This window comes from Medicago truncatula, chromosome 2 (assembly GCF_003473485.1).
Source record: "Medicago truncatula cultivar Jemalong A17 chromosome 2, MtrunA17r5.0-ANR, whole genome shotgun sequence".
Taxonomy (NCBI): domain Eukaryota; kingdom Viridiplantae; phylum Streptophyta; class Magnoliopsida; order Fabales; family Fabaceae; genus Medicago; species Medicago truncatula.
Genome location: NC_053043.1, coordinates 10,452,229 through 10,478,223, shown reverse-complemented (window position 1 = coordinate 10,478,223; position 25,995 = coordinate 10,452,229). Strand labels below are relative to the sequence as shown.

General features: G+C 33.4%; 3 protein-coding genes across 4 annotated transcripts; all 3 read left to right on the top strand.

Moving 5' to 3' along the window:
- The first annotated feature begins 469 nt into the window (after positions 1 to 469).
- Positions 470 to 9,276, top strand: LOC11406465 (sodium/hydrogen exchanger 6). The gene is made up of 22 exons (XM_024776621.2): positions 470 to 827; positions 907 to 958; positions 1,065 to 1,124; positions 1,586 to 1,610; positions 1,711 to 1,796; positions 1,904 to 2,015; positions 3,027 to 3,089; positions 3,240 to 3,259; positions 3,348 to 3,442; positions 3,625 to 3,653; positions 3,752 to 3,783; positions 3,884 to 3,931; positions 4,042 to 4,102; positions 4,183 to 4,280; positions 4,364 to 4,439; positions 4,548 to 4,567; positions 5,025 to 5,122; positions 5,245 to 5,354; positions 5,947 to 6,051; positions 7,710 to 7,810; positions 7,954 to 8,033; positions 8,734 to 9,276. Exons 1-22 carry the CDS (start codon positions 641 to 643, stop codon positions 8,811 to 8,813), a joined length of 1,638 nt encoding a protein of 545 aa, XP_024632389.1. The 5' UTR covers positions 470 to 640; the 3' UTR covers positions 8,814 to 9,276.
- Positions 9,277 to 11,272: 1,996 nt separating this feature from the next.
- Positions 11,273 to 15,176, top strand: LOC11407504 (protein ENDOSPERM DEFECTIVE 1). Its single transcript, XM_003594354.4, has 6 exons — positions 11,273 to 12,379; positions 13,685 to 13,804; positions 14,119 to 14,235; positions 14,336 to 14,425; positions 14,763 to 14,870; positions 14,993 to 15,176. The coding sequence occupies exons 1-6, from the start codon at positions 11,414 to 11,416 to the stop codon at positions 15,077 to 15,079; spliced, it is 1,488 nt and encodes a 495-aa protein (XP_003594402.2). The 5' UTR covers positions 11,273 to 11,413; the 3' UTR covers positions 15,080 to 15,176.
- Positions 15,177 to 19,643: 4,467 nt separating this feature from the next.
- LOC11413607 (pre-mRNA-splicing factor CWC25 homolog) lies at positions 19,644 to 23,304 on the top strand. Of its 2 annotated transcripts, none has more exons than XM_003594352.4 (4): positions 19,644 to 19,994; positions 20,132 to 20,261; positions 20,407 to 20,571; positions 22,015 to 23,294. In XM_003594352.4, exons 1-4 carry the CDS (start codon positions 19,807 to 19,809, stop codon positions 23,044 to 23,046), a joined length of 1,515 nt encoding a protein of 504 aa, XP_003594400.1. In that variant the 5' UTR covers positions 19,644 to 19,806; the 3' UTR covers positions 23,047 to 23,294. The 2 variants fall into 2 exon arrangements, with proteins under 2 accessions (XP_003594400.1, XP_024631866.1); XM_024776098.2 differs by having other exon boundaries at positions 19,667 to 19,994; positions 20,404 to 20,571; positions 22,015 to 23,304.
- Positions 23,305 to 25,995: the final 2,691 nt, after the last annotated feature.

The following is a 25,995-nucleotide window of genomic DNA, read 5'->3' as shown; positions in this document are numbered from 1 at the left end:
TTATACTAGTAAAACATATAAAATACACCTATGAACTTTTGTTTAGGAAATTAAATTACCATCAAGATATATTTCGAGGAAAAATTATTTAATTACTATCAATATTATTGACATGAAAAACAAAAATGAAAATAAGATTTACATTTTATTTATTTTTTTACAAATATTTAGAAAATCATTAGATTTTCTTTTGTCAGGTAGCATAGTGGCTGAAACTCACATTTTTTATAAATATTGAAAAGTGGGGTGTCAGGTTCGAGCCGCTGCCCTGCATAAATTATACAATGTCTCTAAGCTAAGCTCACGCGACGAAAATTATTAGAGTTTAATATTCACCTTTCACAATTAGTCAAAAAAATAAAAAAAATTCACATTCCACAAAGTAACCGATCTTTGGAAGAACATATGAATGGATCACACAGCTTATTAATTCCGATCATCATTATAATTAAGTTAATAAATTAGTAATGATTAAAATAACACAGAGACTATAGAACTAGAGAGTTCCGTGTTGAAGTTAAAGAAAATTAGAAATTAGAATCACATTCACATCATCATCAAATACAGAATAATAATCAAACCAGAAACACAGAACAATCTAATCGAATCAAATCGAGTGGTTCCCGGCGTGAATCGGAAAATGGGCTCGGAGAATGAAATTTCTCCGGCCGACGTGCACAAGGCTCCTCCCGGCAAAGAACAACAAGCCGCCGGCGTCGGAATCCTTCTTCAGATCATGATGTTAGTTTTATCCTTCGTTCTCGGTCACGTTCTCCGTCGCAAAAAGATTTACATCATTCCGGAAGCTAGTGCTTCTCTTCTCATAGGTTCGTTGCTTCAATTTCTTCCTTCATTCTTCCCTTTTTTCCCCACTTATAATTTCTAACCTAAATTCTTTTTTTGCAGGGTTAATTGTTGGTATTTTAGCTAACATTTCAGATACTGAAACTAACATCAGGTTCATTTTCTTTCTTATTTGTTTTCTCTGTTTATTTTTAAAAGAACTTGTTTTCTCTGTTGTTTATATTTTTCTTGTCTAAGTTATGTTTTTCATTTTTACTCAGGGCTTGGTTCAATTTTCATGAGGAGTTTTTTTTCTTGTTCCTGCTACCTCCGATCATATTATATCCTTATTAATTAACACTGTTATTATTATCATTATTATCTCTATTGAATTTTTATCTTATTTAGGTAACGAGTAAACCATCAAATTCGTTCCTGACTTGCTGGACGTTCTCAAATAGGTCTCTGAAATTATAAATATTTCAAAAAGGTTCTTGACTCTGTCAATTTTACTCATATCGGTCCTTCTGAGAGTACATTATGGACCAAATTGATAAATTGTTAGTAAGGTGTTAAAATATAGGAACCTAATTGATAGTAAGTGGTTAAGTATAGAGACCAACTTGACCGTTTAATGGAGCCAGTCAGCCAAATACTCAAAATCTGAGGGTACTATTGGAGAGCACCCTACAAAGTTAGGGACTGATTTGATGGTTTACTCTTTAAAATATGCATACTGGTTGGTTAGCTTATGCGCACATTTATTTTATCACGTGTTTGCTTCCTTGATTCCTATGTTTACTCAGTCTGGTTTCAGTCTTGCACCTGTAAGTCCCTCTATAGTTTTTTCTCTTTTGTAGAGTTGTAGTTTTTTTTGTTCTTTTAGACACATCTTTTTTGACTTTGTGGTAATGTGGGTTTTTGCAGAAACCTTTTTTCTCAAATTTTGGTGCAATTGTCACATTTGCTATATTTGGTACCTTTCTAGCTTCCTTTGTAACGGGTGCCTTGGTGTAAGTTTTCTTTTCCACACCTCTTTTTTGAAGTGTCTATTTCAACACGTAGGATGTACAACACATAATGGTGGTATGGCTTATGGTTTATGTCATATGTTCTGCAGTTATCTTGGTGGGTTGGTCTTCCTCATGTATAGACTACCTTTTGTTGAGTGCATGATGTTTGGTGCTCTGATATCAGCAACCGATCCCGTTACAGTTTTGTCCATATTCCAGGTGATTTACCACTTTTTCTGTATTATAATTCATCCATTTATATATCTACCCTGTTAGTCCACACACACGTTGATATTTAGGCTTCCTAGGTTACAATTAATAATTCTCATAAACCAATATACATGTTTAAAACATAGGATGTGGAGGGTTAATGCTTAATAGGCAGGACTCATTCCCTTTACAAAATCGATACGTGCTTGTTTGGGCCCATGCTTCAGCTGCTATGTATATTGCACAGTTGAACATTGAGATTAGGTGATCATAAGATTTTCTAATATGACAAAGTAAATGAGAAAAATATTGTTCCAGAACATAGTTTTGTAATGTTACTAATGCACGTGACTAGGGAAATGATGTAAAGCCTTGGTTGGTAAACTCAAGATTTTCAAAACTCTAATCGGCTATACTCATGATCTTTGAAGCACCAACATAGATATAAACCAGACATGCCATTGCCAACATGGGGTACGTCGACATGACATAACTGCTAGGCCTCTTTAAAGAATATTTAAAGAGGATAGGAAGAAATTAATGTGAGCAGTAGACAGTTAATTATTTTATTAGCAGTTACTAGAAGGAGGAGTTAATGTGCAGTAGGCAGTTCCTCTTATAAAGAATATCCATAAGAGGCCTAACACACACACACACACAGAAAAATAGAGAGAGTGCATCGTCGAGAACATGATAATACTTGTGTGGGTTACAAGATGGTGGTGGTGCTTCCCTAACATTTTTTTCTTAGCACGTGGTGCTTTAAACTTCCTGCTATGGCAAGGTCCTAATAGGAATGGTTGAACATAGCATGGATATATTGCACACAGCCTTACCTTCCATTTGCAAGAGGTTGATTTAAATATTCAAATTCAACCCCGTGGCCTCTTGGTCACTTGACAGCAAATCCAATGGTCGCGTCAAGGCGCCACTTCAATTCTGAGTGTTATGTTTATGGTAAATATATAGCATCTGGTTCACTTCATTCTGAAATTTGAAATTAACCTGCCCACTTTGCAGGAGCTGGGCACAGATGTCAATCTATATGCCTTGGTTTTTGGAGAATCTGTTTTGAATGACGCAGTAAGTTTCTTTGCTACAGCCTTTCTTTTTATCGTTTGAGTTCAGATGTGATTTGAAGATCGATGGTGCTAAGGCTGATCTTGTTCTTTATATTTCCCCATTGTATATGTTATAACTTTTGTCCTGACCTCCCTCTTGCACTATGGGCAGATGGCAATTTCTTTGTACAGGTACCTAAACTTCTGAAGTATCTCATGCTTATCTGAAGTAGCCATAATTGAATGAAGTTCACTTTTAACCCAAGCACTTGTTTCACAGGACAATGTCAGTGGTTAAAAATAATCCATCTGGACAAAATTTCTTCATGGTGGTTGTTAGATTTTTGGAGACTTTTGTTGGGTCTTTGTCTGCAGGTCAGTCTTTAGCTATGTTCTGCTTTGGTTGTACTAGGGTGAAGGAGGGGAGAGCGCCTCTGAAGAACTTGTTTATTTTATGAACTTAGAGTCTTAGATACAATTGTGTATTGTCATGAATTATTATTTATATTTTCAGTATTCCTAAAGTTATAATTCTGATTCTTTTGGTGTATCTGCAGGTGTTGGAGTTGGGTTTACATCTGCTTTGATATCCTTTAAAATTCACTCTTGTCCTACATATCTGCAATATGCTTCTTTAGAAATTTAAAAACCAGGAATTTTTTGTAAAACCTTGACTGCCGGAACCTATTTAAGTATGCAGGCTTGGATATTGACAAGTAAGTATCAAATATCAGTTTTCTTTCAGATATTTATTGTTTGATGATTCACATTACATGTGAAATATACTAATCAGAAGAATTTTATTATTCTATCCAGCCTTCAGAACTTGGAGAGCTGTCTTTTTGTTCTCTTTCCATATTTCTCGTAAGAAATCTTCACTTTCACACGGACCATTTCTTGATCAATTTTCCACAAAGTTTTCTTATTTTCTTCCACCCATGGTGCAAATCAGTGTAAACTATTTAAATTTTCAGGTACATGCTTGCTGAAGGCCTTGGTCTGTCCGGTATTGTATCAATATTATTCACAGGAATTGTAAGTGCATGACATTTTTCCTGGGTTATTTCATGTATGTATCAAAACATTGTGGTGACTATTTTGGGGTTTTGTTTTAGGTTATGAAGCACTATGCATATTCAAATTTGTCACAAAGTTCTCAAAGATTTGTCTCTGCTTTTTTTGAGTTGATATCATCATTAGCAGAAACATTTATGTAAGGATGATTTCTTTTACAGTATTTTCCCGTGTTCAAACATTACCTCTAAATGATGTGTGGACACCTTTTGTCTCTTACAGATTTATATACATGGGCTTTGACATTGCTATGGAACAACATAGCTGGTCGCATGTTGGATTTATATTCTTCTCCGTTGTATCCTTTCTTCTTCTCCCATAATATTCAAGCTTTGTGATTTCTATTAGCTTAGCATTTCAGGTTCTTCTTAGTGCTTTTTCCTTAACTCGGTGATAATCACTTCAGATATTCATTGTAATTGCAAGGTATTTGTACTGATTGTTATCATTAAGTCTTTAATTAAAGTGACATGTTTATTTCAGGCTTTTTGGATAAAGATAAGCATGTATTCCCGCAGTCTCAATTATAAGCAAAACTAACTAACCACACACACATTAAGAATTGTAATTAACCTCATTTTTTTAATTTTTTTTTGATGTAATAAAAAAACTAATTGCCTTTCGCAAATTATCCTTTCTTTTCATTTAATTTTGTTTGAGAATTTGTTTGATTAAAGGGTATTTTAAGAATATTAGTATTAAATAAGGTGCAAGTACCTCAAAAAAGGGTCAAAGTAGTTCAATTTTGCTTATAATTTGGACCACCAAATATGACTTCTTTTTTCCTTATACTTGAAACCAGAGTTAAACTTGACAATTTTATGCTTTGCTTTGACATTTCACTTGAAAGTTGACAACAAGATTCTTGGATGATTTCATGCAGAGCCGCGAATGTCTTCTCTTGTGCTTACCTGGTCAATCTGGTCAGACCTGCTCATCGAAAGATACCTCCAAAATACCAAAAGGCACTTTGGTATAGTGGTATGGAATCAATCAACACAATTCATTGACTTTACCATGCGAAGTTTGATTAGTTCTGCTAATGAAAGAAACTGCTTCTTTCCTATGTCTTTCTAAATTTTGTACTTTGTGGACGTGAACAGGACTTCGAGGGGCAATGGCCTTTGCCCTTGCTCTGCAATCAGTTCATGATCTTCCAGAAGGACATGGACAGACCATCTTCACTGCAACTACAGCAATAGTTGTTTTGACGGTAGGAACACTTTTGTTGTCCTTTAATTAAACTAATCAGTAAAAAAAATGAGGGTATTGTAATGGACATGGCCACGCTGTACATTGTGTAAATTGTGAGTTTTGTTTTGATTCACATTGTGCCAACACGTGTTAAAGCCGTGTCTTGTAAATATGAATATATTGAGATAGATAAGTGGACATACAAGGAAATATGGGAACATGAGTGTATTTGTTCAGAAGAAGGCTGGATTAGAACCTATTGGAAAAATGAGGCAGTGGAAGAAATCAATAACATATTCCAACTTAAGATCTAAAACATATTTTAGCTCTTTTTGAGAAGCTTACAAAGAGTGCAATATCTCCTAATTTTCAGCAACATGAGATCGCGAGCTGCTTGAGTTCTGGTATGATTATAATAAAGTACCATTTGGGGATTTCAGATGACAGAGAGAGAATTGGGTTTGTATACAGTGATTTAATTATAAATGAAGGAAATTATTTATATGTTGTGAAAGAATATAAAAGTGCTATTTATTAATTGGGTAAACATTTCATTTAATCACCATTGCTGATCTGGGATATCAATATGAAAATTTATTTATCTGTTTCAGGTATTGCTGATTGGTGGTTCAACAGGTACCATGCTGGAAGCTCTAGATGTCATAGGTGGTGATACTCACAGCGATAGCTCTTTGGCTTCAGTTGGTCCCATTACAGTAAGTTTTGCAAGAAATGACAGTTATGACCTACTTTTGTTTATTTTTGGGTATTCTATCTCCATAGCCGACCCCACTTAGTGGGATAAGGCTTGGTTGTTGTTGTTGATGATGATGATTTTTACATTGAAATTGCATTTGGAGGCGACACCCATCATTAATGTTTTTGGAAGATAAATTGCCAAATACAAATATGATCTGGGCTTGCTCCAAGATGCTATATGTCATATTCATTTTATATAATGTAACTTTTCTTGTTAAAGAGATGTTGATATTGATGTCATTATTGGATGTTTGAAAGACGTGAAAAACTAAAAAATATGCGTTGTCTTTTATTGAAGTAAAAAAACTAGGCCCTATTTATTTTGTGATAACATTTTCTATTTTTATTTTCTAAAATAAGTGTTCATTTTAGTTGGCTAATAAGATGTGAGATTCTTGAAGTGAACCATTGTGACGGAGAGAAGATTAAATGCTAGTTAGGAATGATGCATTTTCTTGTTTCCAAAAAATACACACAATTGTTCACTTCAATAGTCTATTATCTATTTGTTTAAGAAAATGAAAATGAAAAATGTCTCACAAAGTAATTGGGGCCTTAGAGCTCATTTAGTTTATTTTCAAATTTTCATATTTTGTTTTCAATAAAATACACATGTCGGTACCTGTATAGTCAAAGAAATGATATCCAAAATTGAGATTAGTGGTGCGAGAAGCAATAACATATTTGGAAATGGTGAAAACAAATTTGTAGCATTTTCACCATCTCCAAATATGATACTTCTTGACTATGTATATCATCTCACTTTGTATATTATCTTCTTTATCATCTGTGCAATAATATGTGTATATTATTGAAAACAGAAAATGAAAATTTTAAAACAAAGTAAACAGGCCCTTACAGTGCTGGTGTTCCGTTTAATTTATTCCACTCTTATTTTATTTGAAGCATTGTTATGCATGTTTTTTTTTAAACTGGGAAACATCTGTAGTAACTCGATAGTATTATAATTTAATTGTAAACTATGTCCTCATGCACAATTCATTTTGGTTTTGTCACTTAAGGGATACTCTTGGCTCATCTTGTGCGCTGACTTAGCACACAAGGTGAGTTTCTTTTGCTTTCTTAAACAATGGGAGCATGCAAGAAAGGTTGTATAGAAATAGTATTTCCTTTTGTGTGCAAAAATGATTTTTTTATACGAATAATTGGGCTAAGATTTGTGCAGAAAAAGGTTGAAGCATGTGATTGAGCTTGTGGTTATGTTTTTGAATTGCATTTAAAAAATTGTTCTTAACCATTCAATTAAATTAACATTCAAAAAGTCCCAGCCTGTGAAGTAGAGGTTGATGACTGCCCCCTGGCTAAAATAGAATTCCAAGTATGTGATATAATTTTCCCATGCTCACCTGATACTCGGATAAACATACTTCAACAACCAATGCGGCATTGCGATTTTAAATTTCAAGAACCCATGTTTTGTTATAAGTTTTTGTTCTCAAATGGTTTTGTTAACTTTCACTTTGAAAACCTCAATTTTTACAGTCCCATTGATTCTGATTCCTGACAATGGATAATATATTTAACTTGATGAATCTACTTTATGTGTCTCTTGTCCGTTTCTATTTCATCTAAGATTTTCTGTTTCCTTTGCAAGGATTACGGGGGGAACAATGGTTATATTGCTCCTTCATACGAGGAAGAATCATCGTCATCTGGGAACAAAATAAAGATGAAGCTAAAAGAATTCCACAAGAGGTATAATTAAACTACTACATTGTTATGTATACATGGGCACATACACTTTCTTGAAATGTATCAATCATATAAATTATTGCAGTGCTATTATGTTACGGTAATGATGTTGCCACTGCTAATTTCTCTTCACTTCTTTGTTGCAGTACTGCATCTTTTACGGCATTAGATAGAAATTATCTCACCCCGTTCTTTACAAGCCATAACGGAGATGAGGATGAAGAAGGCAAGTTTGACTGTTTAAAATTGTCTCATTTCATTGATGAATTTATTAAGTGGATGGGTATAGAGTATTGGTATCTGTCCTGATTTTTTTTAACTTAAATTGGTTTTATCTTGAGTAATTTTTTTTCCAATAAGCACAATAATCAATTGTCATGTTATGTTTCCATCTTACTAACTTTGTATAATGGTCACTCTCAAACTTATGAACTACCCAATTTTGGAATCAGATATTTCTTGGACTTCTTTTTGTTTTAAATTTTAATATTTTTTTATAAATATTTTTCATTAAACAAGGCTTTTATAAAGTTCAAGGGTCAAGTCTTATTAAAAATTGGAGATAGGGTCTTTGACCATAATCTTGTTTTCAAGTATTCATGATCATGACCTTTTAGGGCGTATCCATGAAAATCTGTAGTTTTATTCTGTGACACTTTTGGAAGTATTTTCTTGAGTCTTTTGAACGTAAAACTTCTTAGACACATTATACATACATATGCATCAATCTTATTAATTGTTCATCGTTAGCTTGCAATTTTCATGGACTATTAGTTGCATTTCTGCCAATTATTTTCTATTTATGGTCTTGGATGTATTATACTTGAATATATCTTTGAATTTTTTTCTTGTTTTTATTTGGTTGTGTGACTGGATTAATTTTGTTTTGACATCGTATTTCACTTTGTTTTTCTTGTTCTTAACAGCCGAACCTTTTACTTCTGCGAGATCTTTTACTTCTTCAAGATCAGGATTTCATGGCCAGAGCCCTTATGCATCGCCGTGATTCTTTCAAACAACACAACACTCTCAAAATCTCCTCTGTACATATCAACCATGCAATTTATAATAGAGTAGGAATTGGCATAATACATGAATCAAATTTACCTCCTACACTCCAAGTTGTTCGATTGAGATCTCAAGTCTTACTGGGTTGGACAAGGACACATCTTTGCAAAATTGGCTTTCTGTGCAAGTTGATGACTGTATGTCCCTGCCATGTGAGATGGAGGTTCACAATTTGGAACTGACTACACAATTATTTTTCTGTATACGCTTTTACAGGTTTCTCACCTAGGTGTAGTTCTAGTGAGTTCTGAAAATTTAGTTTTACTTCATTGTGACAATGAATACAGTTATGTAGTATGGATGAGATTTCTCTCTGCATCAAGTTATTTGCTGAATGGAAGTGAAGTAGTTGGTACACTCCACACATTACTGAATACATATTTTTTTTATTATTAAATTTATATTTTTCACGGCGTTGTTTGGCAATTTTAGGTTTGATTTATAGTGTCTTTGGATAAATTAATTTTAAGTAATTTTGATGTTGTTAACTTGATTTTAGTTTTTTTAAAAGTACAAGGATTTGTGTTGACAAAAGCAACCCCTTGTTACCAAAAAAATTAAAGGTTCATTTTGCTAACACAAATCCCTTTACTTTTAAAAATTAAAATTAATTTTACAAAATCAGAACTGTGTGACCCAGCAATGATTAGAAGACACCAAAATTATTTATTTAAGATGGCTTTTCTTTGGTGAACTTTTTTTTGTCACTTCTTTGATGAGCTTATAACGGCCGTCGCTACTTTCTTATATTTTTAGTGTGTTTATGACTCAAATTTATTATTGTTAAAAGAAACTAAAAAAATCTAAATTATCCTTTGAATGAAGGAAATGTTTTGTTAATTTTTTTGGTCCCTGAACTAATCTGAAAAGTTTAAATAGATTATTTAATTAAAAACGTTTTCTTTTTAGGAATTAAATAAAAACATTTGTAAATGAATTTTTTAAATAATTTATAATTAAGTTCATTAAGTACACAATACCTCTTGAGTTTAAAGATGGTGGACAGTCGAACACATTCAAAGTGGGACAAAAATTGGTCCTCTATTTTAAAATGACTAAGTTTTGGTCCCTCTATGATATTTTTTAACTTAGGGTGTGTTTGGTTTGCAAAACAGTGAGTACTGAACACAATAGTACAAGACAAAACATCACAACATAAGGCAGCACATGATAAATTTTTATGGCATTGAATAATTTTTTGTTTTATACGACTTTTGGGGGACAAAATGCTATTTTGGATTTTTAGACAACTTATACATGAGACAAAAAGTTGTGTTGTGGTTTAGTGAAGGACAAAAATATGAGTTTTTGTCCTGTATCTTGCATCTAGTTTGTCCTGTACCTGAAATAGTTTTACAAATCAAACACTGAACAACTGAAGTTGTTCTATCATGTCCTTCATTTTTTAGCAAATCAAACACACCCAAAGATGAAGATATATCATATTTAAATTGAAGTTTTTAAGAAGTTTTCCGGTAATTTTGATCATTTCATAATCATCAGGTCTAACGACATATTATTTAATTAAAGTATTTCACATCACCGTTTTTGGGTAAAAAATAAGTGAAAGGAATCAAAATCCACTCAACGACCTTTAAACTTAGGGTCATGTTAACTTGTTAAGCATTAAATTCTTGCCACTGATGGTAACTGGTAAGTATTAATTGAAAAAAATTACTACCTCCATCCCTAATTATAAGACCCTTTTGAGAATTTTTTTTGTCCCGTTTTATAAGACTCATTTTCTATTTCCAACTACATTAATTATTTCTTTACATACATGCCCCTATTTACTATACATCTTTTTCTTCAATGAGTAATAAATAGAATGTTGAAAACATAAGCCAACCCTCTTTCTTAAAGGATAAAATTGTAAAAATAAAAGTAATTACAAACATATTTAATACAAATATCCACTATCTTAATTCCCGTTATTTTTTCAAAAGAGCCTTATAATTAAGGACGGATGTAGTAATATTATTTTGAACATTAAATTCTGTTAGAATTTCCAAGGACACAAATTAACATTTTCTTTAAACTTATGATAATTTTACATTTTGTTGAGAGATTTTTATTTTACATAAGTAGACCATTTAATTGTGTTAGAATTTTCGCAATCACGGTTTTAATTTGTTTTCCACTTCATTCTCATCTCAAAATTAATTCCTCATCCAAATAAACATACTTCCTCCGTATTAAAATATAACGACGAGATGTAGCATTATTTATTAGTCACGTCATGGATGTGACGATAACGACGAGAGCGAACTGTAACAATGTCATGTCACACAACTACAACTAAAATAATCCCGTTTGTGGATATGCTTATTATTATTATTATTATTATTATCGATTTTTGAAATCAGAAAATAACCGTTGCAACGTAAACTCACACACTCTCCAAACAAACACATCACAAACAACAAACATCATTACCCAAAACCCCAACGGCCATTTTTTTCTTTCCATTCTTCTTCTTCTTCTTCATCTTTCTGTCACTCAAATTCTTTCATTGAACTTCATCTCCAACCAAACACGATGCAACAAACCAACACTGTTAATGTTTCCGACAACCCTACTCCTCCTCCACCACCACCACCGCCACCAACAAACAACCGCCGACCTAGAACCCGTGAAGTCAGCTCTCGATTCATGACCCCCTCCGCCTCCACCACTCACCGACGCCAACAACGTGACGATTCCGACGACGAAAATTCTGAATCTTCATTCCCCATCGGTTATTCTTTTCAGAAAAAACAATTACAACAAAGAGCTATTAAACTTTTCAAAGAATCCACAAATAATAGGGTTTTCGAAAATACACCAAACCCTAACCCTAATTTTCATTCTCATTCTCATCACCCTCCTAAATCAACAACTTCGAGAATTGAAAGAATCAATTCTACTTCCACTCCTTGTGCTTCTAGACCTGATACTCCAACAATTTCTGTTTCGTCCAGATACAGACACACACCAAATCATCACCAACAACATCATAGGTCTATTAGCAATTCACGTTCTTCAGCTGCTACAAAATTGGTTCAGTCTAGTGTCAATTCATTATCTAGAGGAAATTCAATTTCTTTGAATTCGCATTCACATGATGATATTGGTATTAGTTGTAGCACACAATCACTTCCTGAACTGCGTTCCGAGAGTGATAGTGATAGGGAGGTTTTAATACAGCAGCAATCTAATGTGAACAATGGATCCGTGGCTGAAAAGATTGGTAATAACAATTTGTCACGTTCGGTTAGTTTGAGTTCTTCTGGGATTGATCATTTGTTGGTAAGAGGGTCAGAGAGGCAACATGCTTCTGTTACAAAGCCGCCGGTGGCTCCGCAATTTGCGAAACCTGTGGTGGATACGAGGAAAGGGAAGAAAGGGTCTAGTCATCAGGAAGATGTGCATTCACTTAGAATGTTTTATAATCGGTATCTGCAATGGAGATTTGCCAATGCAAGAGCGGTCAATGCGATGAAAGTTCAGCAAAAAGAATGCGAGGTCTGTTGTTTAGATTTTATTTCCTGGTTATTGACAAGTAACAACTGTATAGTAGTAGTACTTAGTCTTACTCATTTGTATTTGTATAGCCGCTTGAAAATGCCATGAAAAGTATATATAAAATATAGTTAGATAGATAGTTATAGGAGTCTCTGTGGAAACAATTCTCTGCTGAATTGTGTGGTTGTGTTGCTGGCTATTATTTGATAAGAGATAAGGGCCAATGAGAAGTCATGTGGTATTATTTAATGATTGTTTAATTATATCAACGATTACGGCAGACTATAAAACTCATGCCAATTGCCAACTTAATGGCCCCGTTAGAAAGATACTTCACAGCCAAAAGATACTTCACAACCAATATGTTAACAATCACATTGAAGCAGCAGATAAGTTAAAAACATAACCATAGACTCGTGAAATTATTGTTAAACAACCAGGAAATTGGTTCTTGGGATCGGATAGATGAACCAACAACTCTACGTAATAGCTACTAAATAATGGAATTGGAGATTAGAGAAGGCCACAAATTGAGGCAATATCTTCTGTCCCTAACTACACTATTAGTACTGTTACTTGGAAATTGGTTGATATGGTTGTCTCAAAGTTGTGCCAAGTTGCAAACTATACAGTAGTTATGTAAGAATTAGGATCAATCACTTCCTCAATGTAACAATAAAAATGCAAGAGGTACATCTTTGATATATGGCATGTGCAAGAAATTATTTAAAAGGTTGTGTTAACAGCTCCTTATAACTGTGCCTCACAAAGGATGCATAATTTAAATTTGGAGTTGTATTCATTTTCTAAATTGCTTTGATCACAATTATCTGCTTAATTCCATTAATTCCTCTTGTTGAGTTAAGGGAGTGCGAGTCACGATTTATAAGTAAGAAGGGGGGGTCTCTATTACAATGCACAAGCAACTTGGATGAAATGCTAAAATGACATTTGAGTATAATAAGTATCACATCACATCTTAATCCCCACTCAAGAGCAGTTCTAAACTAAGTTATTTAGTTTTGACTTTAATGTAATGACTATGATATCACATCTTCATTTATATTGGTCATCGTGATCTAGTTTATTTCAAATTATACTCCAGTAAGGTTTAAGTGGCTTTTTTGGATAAGTACAAAACTTAGGTTCAAATGTGTCATTGTGCTTTCGCTATTCAAAACTTTCGTTTGCATGTTTACATTCACTTTCACTTGGTTCTGATACGGTTTAAAATCTGGGACTATACAATTTAACCACCTAATGCTCTTCTTGTCACTTTTTGTTTCTTTTCTTCTATCCTTGCAGAAAGCACTATTTTCTCGTGCAATGAAAATATCAGAAATGCGTGATTCTGTGCACAGGAAACGCTTAGAACTCGAGCTTCTGCGGAGATCGAAGACCCTATCAATAGTTCTTGAAGCTCAAGTACGTACACCAATGATTTTGAATGCTTCTTTTATATTTTAGTCTACAGAGCAATGCTCCCCCCTGGGCTGCGATCCAAAATTTTTTTTTGCTTGATGACTTTTGTGGCATGAAAGTTGAAGTATGTTATCCTTTTGAATGTTGAAGTCTGTTAATTCCTTTTGCTTGATGACCTCTTGCAACTAATATATCTTGAGGTGGAATTAAGAAGACATTGGTTGCTTTGCTATCAATTATAATTTTATTTGTAAATTCACACTAATATATGTATCAGTAAATAAGTAATTTGTATATTTTTTTGGATGCAATTACAGATTCCATATCTGGATGAGTGGTCTGCTATGGAAGAAGATTATTCTGTTTCTATCAATGAAGCAATTCAGGCTCTGTTGAATGCCTCTGTACGACTTCCAACTGGTGGGAATATTAGGGTATGATTAAAACTCCAACTGGCACTATTTCCTTTCTTCCATACTTATTCATTGGGATAGTGCGACAATTTCTAATTCATTGAAATGTCTAATGCCACAGGTTGATGTAAGAGAGGTGGGGGAATCTCTGAATTCAGCGCTAAAGGTGATGGAGACAATTATTTCCAATACCCAAAGATTAATGCCAAAGGTTAGACAAATGAAAGAAATCTTTTTAATTATTTAGAACTGCATTTATTTCACTTCAAACCGTCAGTTTGGTATTCCATGGTCCAACACTGCAGTCTTGAGGTTATATGAAACTTGGGTTGGATTATAATGTCTTGGTTATAAATCTTCCTCACCCCTACTATGTTTTTTGGTCAGTTTTGTTTAGATAACTTTCTAGCCAATAGGGTCAACTAATGAGTTTCTCTAAGAGCAAAAGGTGAAGAAAAACATTAAGACATCCTATAACATTCATAATGTGTGGAAAATAGATTTACTTTTATTTTCTGCACTAATAAAAGTTTTTTCAAAAACACCAGGCAGAAGAAACAGATACTTCTATTTCAGAATTAGCTAGAGTTGTTGGAGGAGAAAGAGCTCTTATTGAAGAGTGCGGAGGTTTTTTGTCAAAGACGCATAAGTCACAGGTTTGTCTTGCACACGAACCATCTATGGTTACTGTAGAGTGACTGAATTCCAGTTTTATGTAGAATGCTTGCTTATCTCCAGCACTTCATAATATTAATCAGGAAAGTGCTATATTTTTCAGGTGGAGGAGTGTAGCTTAAGGGCCCAACTAATCCAACTACATTCAATTTGCCATAAAAATAAGAATAATGAAATAACAAGCAACTGATAGTTCAATTGCAACTGTGGAGATACCACACATTTGATTATGTTGATAGGTTGTTGAACATCAACAGTACAAGACCTGCAGATTCATTTTTCTTTCACATTCTTTATCCATTTATTGAGAAAAGAGGGGAGAGAGGATCATGATTGACCCACATGCAATTTTTTTTGTTATTTGCTATCTCAGGAAGTTCCACACTGTATTCTTATCAGTGTAGGACTGAGCCTATTTAGTATTTAGCATGGTCTCTCTCCCTGTTTCACTCACCGGATGTCAATAGAAAAAAGGAATAGGACGCTTTGTCCTTGCATGATGAAATGTTTGCTTCAAATAGGGACAAATTTGGCAGTGAACCTTTTGAACTTTCATTTTTGTGATTATTTTCTCATGTATGTAAAAATATATATTCATACAATAAATTGAAATTTGAAATTTTCAAACAACTGGACCAATATTTCAAGAGTTATGCTATATCTAACGAAAGAACTTTCACGAATGCATCACGAACATGTGATATACTCCCTCCGTCCCATAATAACTGAGCCATTTTCCAAAATAAAGTGTCCCAAAATAACTGAGTCATTTTCAATACAATAATAATTTTTTTTTTCCCTTTATAACTATAATTAATATTTCCCAATTTAATATATTCCATTTTCCACCAATACTTAACAAAAACATTTAAAATTATTTTTCTCTCTCCTTCTTTTATACATTTTTCTTAATGTGTGAAATGAACAAATAGTTCAGTTAATTTGGGATGGAGGAAGTATGTTATTTTTGTCTTCTAATTGAAAACATATCAATGAAAAGCAATTACATTGTGAAACAATTTGCCACTAACTTCGATTTGTGCCAACACTTCCACTCCAAGCATGCTCTCTGAAACCAACACAACCCTCTCACGCTGCTATATTGCTGTCTAACACTTGAAACCCTTCTAATAACATGTAAATATGTTGGTGGTAGATGTTGAATGCTCCAGTGACGTACACACATCACCGCGGCAATCTTGTTGGAGTTGATTCTCGACGACGTTGGTGGACTCGATTTCTTCAGTGTGAGTTTGCTTGGCAGTAAAGGAGGCTCCGACAATAACAGCACAAGTGCCGGTTGTGTCGGAGACTCTCTTGGCAGTTGGCACGTCTCCTCTGGATATTAAGGTTACAAACGTGAGAGTGCAAAAGTGTCCTTCTCGTAATTATTTGTACAACGTTTGGGTCGGTGAAGTTTTGTTGAAACGGTGTGTATGACTTGCCTAATTTGTGATGTTGTCATGATGTTTATTCTCGTGACATCTAGCATTTCTCTGTTTTTTTTTTTAACAAACAAAATAATTAGATATTGCAAGTTATCAATCAAACCTCTAAATTGATCAGTTAGACTTAGATTTTGCTTCTTGTTGTTTATTTTTTTGGGTCATATGTTATTTGCAAAAACAACATATTAAAATATGAGTAATGCTAAATGGTGCGACATACCGCACGCACGAATTGTTAAAAAACGTTAGGTTATCATGAGACAATCTAATGTCGTCATTGTTGCTGCAACCCATCACCCCAATGATTAATCTCAATAATCAATCGCTTCTTTTCTTTCACTATTTAGTTGATTTCCAATCAAAATTTGCTGGATACTTCAATATTTGCCAATGGATTGATTTTTTGTTTCTTTATGTTTTAATAATCATGTGTGCATAGGGTGTAGTGATGTCGGTGATGATATTCTCTACCTCAACATGCCAAAACATAATATGATAGGTCATTATGACACTGTTTGGTAAGACACCTAAATTAGCTTATAGCTTATAGCTTATAAGCTCGTTTGACAAAAAAAGCTCTGTTTGGTAACACTTTTTCACCATGAGCTTATAGCTTATTTCATGAGCTTATAAGCTATTTTTCAGAAGCTATTCCAAGTAGCGTTTGAGTTTATAGCTTATAGTTTCTCACTTTTTCTTCCACTTTTACCCTTATTATTTCATCTAAATTCTATTTTTACCCACTACAATTTATTATAATATAGCTCCATAATAAATACCAATAGAAAATATTACTAGCCCTTGTTAATAAATACACCAACCAGCTTTCTTTGTAATTCTCTGTATACAATATACCATTTTTTTTTTTACAGAACAATATACTAATAGTTTTTTTTAAGGAACAATATACTATTAGTGTTATTTTTTTATTTTTTTTTGGTAGATAGACGAAATGGCAAAGCCATAATAAACTCACACACACAAGTGGAGATACCGGGGTTCGAACTCCGGTCATGGCATCCGGCCTAACAATGTCGGCATTTTACCAGTTGAGCTAGGACTTCTGGATGTGTTATTTTTTTACTCTATGGCTTTCGTTGTTATTTTTTTTATACAATATGCCTTACAAAAAATTGATGCAACGCAACAATATACCTTCAGTTTTTATTTATTTATATTTTTTTTATGAAAATATACCTTAGTGTTATGTTCTTTATTATTTTTTTAAGCTCACGAACATGTTCTTTATTCTTTGATTATTCTTTAAAAAATATACCATCAATTATGTTACATTTTAATGAAATTATACCTTTCATTATTTTAAAGTATTTTTAAAGAAAATTTAGATTACGAAATTACAAATACTTAAATATTATTTGATATGATTTTATTATAAATTAAGAATGCCCTTTATGTCATTTTACATTTATCAGCTAGTTTTACCAAACACTTCAGTTAGCTTATAAGCTATCAGTCATCAGCTATAAGCTATAAGCTATAAACTAACTTATCAGCTATCCGCTATCTTTACCAAACAGATCCTATATATTAAAGTACTCTGATTATATTTTCGTTGGACCAAAGGCAAGAAAAGAGAATGGAATATTGCGTGTTTTCTGTGTCAAAGGGGTTTTCCGTGAATTTTGTTTCCAAAAAAAAAGAAGATTAAATGCAATACAGCACGAAGCCATTCCCGACAAAATTTCACGAACGTGTATTTATATATAGCATTTTTGTAAAATTTAATGAGCAAATAAAGTCAAAAAAGAGAATGATGTAATAAAGAAAATCTGATGATAGTTATTTCGAAAATGTACAGTTGATTTTTTTTGTTAAAAAGCTAAAATAAAATATATTATCAACAAAAATAAAAGTTTTCCAACATAAGATATGTCAAAGTAGAACACAAGTTGGGATGACAATGGGTATAGGGTATTATAGTACCCATCCCCTATCCTCATTTGTAAAAAATGTCTGTACTCGAGCCTGTATCTTCGGGGGCAACAACTTTAGTGTCCTTTCTCATATCCTATGAAAAGACAATAAAAAACATCACAATTGAAATAAAACTAGGATCCAAAATTATTTAAATCAACTAATAAAATAATATGAATCGTAGTATTTAGTCAAATAAAAAAACATCCAAAATATCCCTCAAAAATTAAAATAAAAACATTCAAATAATCGTAGTATTTAGGTTTAAACTTAAATAGCTTAGATTTTAGGTTTAGGTTTAGACTTAAATAGCTAAATAAATTAAATAATTGTACACAAAAAATAAATAAAGTATTTATTATATTATATAAATATGTACATGCGGGTTGCGGGACTGTCTAGTATAGTAACCTTACCGTGTCTATACCAATTAAAATTTGCGGGTAATTACCCTACCCGTGCCCATACCCATGAAAGCGGAGTTTTACGTTACCTATTGTGGGTATTTTTTGCGAGTGTCCATAGGATCTGGGTCCAATTGCCATGCCTAAACACAAGAGTTTTAAATGGATGGTAAAAAGTTTTTTTTTGTTGCCAAAATCAGATTCAAAACCTAGTTAACACGTTATAAACGTTGTTTATCTTGTTGCTGGGGTAGAGGCTACAACAATTGATTAATGAAAAAGATGATGAATATTGTATGAAAAACCAAAGTGTGTGTTTCCATACTTACCGTTAGGTTCGATTCGTACCCACCAATAAGCATATTGGGCACAAATGGTATGAATAACGAATCCCCTTCAAGATACTTTTGGTTTCCTTAATGTGATTTGCACAAGCACACTAAGCGTCCGAACTTCCTTCTCTAGTGCCTGACGTTGTATTTTGATTATTTCGTTGTGATTTAAGATCATGTAATTTGTCTTAGGTCCTCCAATAAGTCTAAAATGATTTGAACCATTTTTAAAATAATTAAATTCCAAAAATATCATAGTTTAAGATAATGATATCTCATGATTTGAACCATTTTACTTACTTAGTGAGTTAAGTTTTCACTTATCCCCCAAATTTTTTTTTTTTTGAAAGAACTTATCCCCCGACTATATTGGCATGCAAGCTTTGAATCAAAAATATTTTTTTTCTAAAGTTATTGGAATAAAGTTCTCATTTTATGTTCCAAGGAATATAATTCTAAGAATAAATTTGGTAAACTTGAAACGAATATATCCATAATTTTTAGAGTCATTAATTTCATAACTAGAAAAAGATTTATTTTAAAATAAATACAAATATTAGATAAATTTACTTTACTAAATTTAAAAGCAAAGTAGTTCGAAAAAGATTAAAAAGGAACCCGACCCATTTCGACCCATTTCGACCCAACACAGATAGAAAAACGCATAAGCGCGATTTTTAGTTGCATATCCTTTCTTCGTTCTCTGTATTTCTTCTCAAGTTGTAAGCTACGAAGAAGAAGAAGAAGAAACATTGCTGAAACCAAAATCAATCGATAAAAACCAAATCATTCGTCAAAATGGGTATGAAATTTTTGAACAAGAAGGGTTGGCACACGGGAAGTCTTCGGAACATTGAAAATGTTTGGAAAGCCGAACAAAAGCACAGCGCCGAAGAGAAAAAACTCGATGAACTTCGTAAACAGATTCAAGAAGAACGTGAACGTAGCGAGTTTCGTCTTCTTCAGGAAAAGGCTGGCCTCGTTCCGTAATTACTCTTCCCCTAATTCAGTTATCAATTTTGATTCATTTTTATTGGAAACAACCCTAATTGATTTTTTAGGGTTATGGTTTTTCACTTGAAACCATGAAAATTTTACTGACTTTGATTTGATTTGATTGCAGTCACCAGGAGAGGTTGGAGTTTTTGTACGATTCGGGATTATCCGTTGGTAAAACATCTGAAGGTTTCAAGTCACTTGAAGCTTTGCCTAAATCCGATCCAACTGATGCACCTTCATCTTCTGCTTCTAAGGTAATTTGTTTGTATGATCTTACCCATGATTTGTTTTTCTGTTTTTATAGCAAAAGTTTTTTTTTTTATTGTTGTTGATTGAATTTGAATTTAGGGTTGTTTTGTTTATAGTGAATTGAATCATGGTTTTTGTGTGGTTTAGCAGGATGCAACTGTTCCTGGAGCTTTATTTGAGGAGAAGCCTCAATCTGCTAATGATTCTTGGAGGAAACTTCATTCTGATCCCTTGCTTATGATTCGCCAACGCGAGCAGGAAGCGCTTGCGAAGATTAAAAACAACCCTGTTAAGATGGCCATGATCAGAAAATCGGTAAGCCTTTTTTTTTTTGTCTCGTTCTTTTGGATTTGTAAATAGTAGCATTCTTCATAGTTGTGCATTTTTTGCTTGAGTAGTGATATATGTACAACCATTTGGGACAACTTTGGTGACGACTTTCACTTTCTCTCTTCTCATTGGTCCAAAACATTTATATATATATATAAATGAGATATGAAGAGTTCAAGGGTATATGAAATTATATTAGTTGGACATTTGTTCTGTCAGTTTTTGATCGAGAGTTAGAGAATTGCAAGGCATGAATTACTATTCTTTAATTAACTTAACTAGACTCCTTGTGTAGATAGATACAGTTTAACTTGGGCGCACATAAAACTTGATATTCCTTTGTTGATCTTTGTTGGTTTAGGTAATTGACTAATTATTACACTTGATGACTAAAGTCAAACTAGTACGCTTGGTTACTATTGTATTTCGGTTCGTAGTTTAGCTTTGGTTGATTGAATATTGGGTCAGCCTCATGCATGGTCTTGAATGTAGTTTGATCATAATCAATAGCATCTTTTAACCTGCTTTCTCTAATTTTCTCGCATTTATGACACAATACTATGAGGAAATGAGATACAAAGAGTTCAAAGTTTCCTGAAATTATATTACATCGACATTTGTTCTGTCAGTTTTTGATCGAGAGTTAAAGATTTGCAAGATAGGAATTACTATTCTTTAATTAACTTAACTTGACTACTTATGTAGATAGATACTGTTTAACTTGGGCGCACAGAAAACTCAATATTCCTTTGTTGATCTTTGTTGGTTTAGGTAATAGACTAGTTTTTACACTACCTTTTGCTCTTATTTGCCGGGGATGCAATATGCATTGTGGAACGAATTGAACAAATTGTTCTGACCAACCAAAACCTTGTAACTAAGGAATTTCCAATACACTCTGCTGCCATAAGCCTTCTGATTCAATTTTATTTTCCATCTTAAGTTGCATGGGAGCCTTGTCATTGAACAATCAGCTAAGTTTAAGTTAGACCATAACATTGCAGGAATTTCCCAAAACATTGTCATTCGATTTTGACCACCCTTCTGCTGCTATAAATGTATTTCTCAACACTCACAATTTCTGTGATTTCTCCTAACCTCCTCGTTTACTTCAACTTCTGTTTAGGACCATCCATGCCATGCAGCCCCATGTCCATTACGGCCTCCTAAGGAATGGTCATGCTATTTGTGACTACTATTCTTATTCATGCTGACTTTTATAGTGTAAAACTATGAAATTATGTTGCTTATAAATACTCATGTCTCATGTGTTGGGCTTTTATTTGTAATTCACTGCTTGCATTTTAAAAACTTTAAATTGCATTTACTAATCAGGATGACAAAAACAACTGTTTTGGTTTACTTTCACCAAGATGTTGTGTTTGATGTTGTTTCTAATTTATGGTCTGTCTTTGGTAACGATGTCAGGTTGAAGGAAAGGAACACAAGAAGAAAGATCACAGTAAGAAGGAAAAAAAGAAGCATCGATCCAGTAAATCAAAGCATAAAACACAGTCCGATTCAGACGATGATATTGCCGAAAGGAGAAAAAGAAGGACCAGTGATGAAGACCTTGACAAGAAGCGTCGTAAGGCTCGATCAGATTCTGAAGATGACATTGCAGAAAGGAGAAAAAGTAGGATCAGTGATGAAGACCTTGACAAGAAGCGTCACAAGGCTCAATCAGATTCCGAAGATGACATTGCTGAAAGGAGAAAAAGACGGACCATTGATGAAGACCTTGATAAGAAGCGTCACAAGGCTCGATCAGATTCAGAGAATGAATCAAGTGAAGGAGAAAGGAAGAGAAGGAAGAATCACTATGAAGATAGAAAATACAAAGAAAGATCTCCCAGTCACCACCGGAGTCAAAGCAAAGTCAAAGACTATAGAGAAGATGCTGATAACAGAAGGAAGAATCAATATGAAGACAAAAAATACAGAGAAAGATCACCCAGTCATCACCAGAGTCAAAGCAAAGGAAAAGACTATAAAGAAGATGTTGATAACAGAAATGATAATAAGCCAAAGTCAGGAAGATATGCTCCAGAAGGTCAGTCCAATTTTGATGTCTCTAAAAGGGGGAATGGGAGCTTTCGAGAACCAAGCTCTACTAGATCTTCTGCTAATTCACTCGGACGTGAGTCACACTATAAGCGGAGAAATGTGGCTCCTAAGCTTTCAGAAGAAGAGAGGGCCGCTAAACTTAGGCAGATGCAACTTGCTGCTGAGTTACATGAAGGGGAGAGATGGAAACGTATAAAGAAGGCTGAGGAGACTGATGCACAGGAAGCAAACCAGAACACTAGTTCTAGTGGGAAGAATTTCTTGGATACTGCTCAAAAAAGTATATATGGTGCTGCAGAAGGCGGGAGCTCTTCAATAGCCGAGAGTGTCCGACGGCGGACCCATTATTCTCAAGGCAGATCTGGAGGTGAAGGCAATGCATTTAGGCGGTAAATGCTGCCTGTGGTGTTTCTATCACTTAATTTTAGTTATTTCAGTTGTCTCTAGACCCTTCTTACATGAGTGTTTTCCTGTCCTTGTACCTACATAAGATTCATACTGTGTATCAAATATTGGAATGAATCCTCTCCGTTCACATTATCTCAATTTCATCCATTACAACAGTTTTGAGAATATGAACATGACAATGTAAAATATGTAACAATGAGATATTATATTAATGATTCATAGTTTATCCTTCATGATTTGAAATTTTCGATATTCGTTGTGATTTTGAAATATTCATGTTTCATCTGACATAATTTTTCGGTACACTACCAATCTTCCATACTGTATTTATTTTTGTATTATATTACTGTATTTTGAAGTAATTAATGAATGTATTTGGTTGGTTCTGACAATAGTCATATGTATTTGTATCAAAGATTAAAGTCATGCATGCTTTATAATTTAATTTAGATTGTGAAATTGTGAATGACGCATCAAATGTATTATAGTTTGTTGGACTGTCATGTCTAAATACTATAGTATTTCTAAAACTAATACGTGCAACAAACTCCGACTTTTGAAAGCGGATACATTTATTGAATTATGTGTTCATATCATAGGTATAAAACTCAACCCCAAACTTCACGTCAATATGAATGATTAAAAATTTCTACAACCATATTTGAAACTATGTTTGATTTTAAGTAAACTTAGTTTTTTTTTAATTATGTTTGATTAAATGCACTGAATGAAATTGCGCCAAGGGTTTTTTTGGTATTTGAAACTATGTTTGATTTTAAGTAAACTTAGTTTTTTTTAACTATGTTTTGATTAAATGCACTGAACGAAATTGCGCCAAGTGTTTTTTTTGGTTAAATTGTGTTGTTATTTGTTTCTAAAGTAGATAAGGGAAGACGACAGTAAAAAAATTCAAAGTTTTCAAAACACATACTATTATTTCCTATTGTCAATGTACTCTCTCTTTTACAGTAAGCTTAAATAAGTTGTGATTTGGTGGAATTACCTACTCTGCTTGCATATTTTACTCTTTCTGACTCTATACTTGAATAAAATTGAAAGTACAAATGTTTAGATAGATTACCAGTTCTTCCCCAGTAAAGATGAAAAACCTTTACTTACCCCTGTTTTTGGATGACATATTATGGTGATTCATTGTAGTAAATGCGTTGATGAAATGTGACACTGGAACTAACATGCTGGCAATATATCTGATCTTATGCCCAGAAGGGATAGCAAGGAAAAAGATGAGGTTGCTGCTTTACAATCAAAGGAAGCACTATTGTTCTTAATCTAGTTACTGAGAGCTATGCAAAGCTTATTCATTGGTTAAAAGTATATGATAGTGCACATTACAGTTGCATGTCTTTGTCATCTGTTTTCTGAGATGAACACCAAAGCCAATTTCATCACTCAAACTCATACCCATGTGAATAAGTAATTGTGATTAGACTTGTTAAAGGTACTTTCTGCAAAAATATTTATCACTTGACAATATCAATAAATTAAAAATAATACTTATTTTTAATAGCACTATGGTTTATTGGTATCTCAACTTACTCAATATGCATGAAAGTCATTCTCCCCAGCTCTTACTACAAAAATGTTAATTTTTTTCCCTTAAAAATTAGTATAATTAATCTTTTAACTAATATCACAGGTGCTGCACTTGATTGTGTTCTGGTATGATGCATTTGCGTTACATAAGGTAAATTATATGCACTGGTATTTGCAAATAGTTTGAAATACAAACGTCGCCTTCCAAAAGTAGAACTGCACAATTCTTCTCATTCTTGCGGCTGAGATGGTGACTTGATCAGAGCAAGTTTGACAAAAAAAACGAATATGTGCATTTTAAACCTTAACTCATTCATTGTTTTTGTCGAACTGACACCGATCATGTCGCCATCTTATTATTGTTAGGAACGAGAAGGTTCTTGAACTTCTGCTTCTAAAAGGTGTCATCAATCATTCTTACAGTTTAAAGCAATTTTGAGTATTGATCGGCAGTGGACCACTTACCACAGAACTTGCCGTGACATAATTCTCATGTCAACAAGTACATCATGATGTAGTAATGTAGCAGAATAAGTTTGTCACATTTATGGCTAGTTCATTCGTTTCCTTATTCACTAATGAGCTAGAAAAGCACAGGAGACTGTTAAATTAATATTTGGCAAGTGTAGTCACTCTTTCCTATGCTCCTTTTATTCACTTTTGTGTGGTTGGATTATGTGATTAATGATGCTATTATTGCCAAAGGATGTGTAGGTTTGAGTATTAATAATGTTGTTGCAACAACCATAGTCTATTCAAGGTAGATTATACAAGAGGGTCACAAATCACAATGGACCATTCAGCTAACTACCCTATCACAATTCGTGTGTTATGTAAGCTCCTTGGGTCAGTTGAGGATAAAATAGGTTGAAGGGTATTTAAAGCATTCACTACCAAATGAAGCAAATGAAGGGAACTCATTTGACATCTGGCCCCATACAAAAAACTATTCCCTCCATCACAAAGTAAAGTAAATGATCTAATTGACCAATTCACACTAATTAAGAAAAATGCATAATGAAATAGAGGAGAATACTTTTAGTAAAAATACCCTTATCATATATTGGTGTATTCATCTTCACCATAAATGTAAAGTGGAAGATATTATATTGAGAGTGCTTTCAGTAGTATTAATTAGGGGTACAACTGGCAAAAAATAATTAGTGTTGTATTGAAATTTGAAATTGGTCCATCATTTTGGATTTTTTTTTTTTTTTTTTTTTTTTTTTTGCAAATAAGTCGGTTATTTTAGGATGGAGGGAGTATTTTTTTTATGCGCATTTTTATTAGTTTCGGTAGTAAGAGTTTATTCTTTTAACCTTAAGGGACAAAGTTCAAATCCCTTCGGAAACATTTATAAAATGATCACTAGTGTCGCTT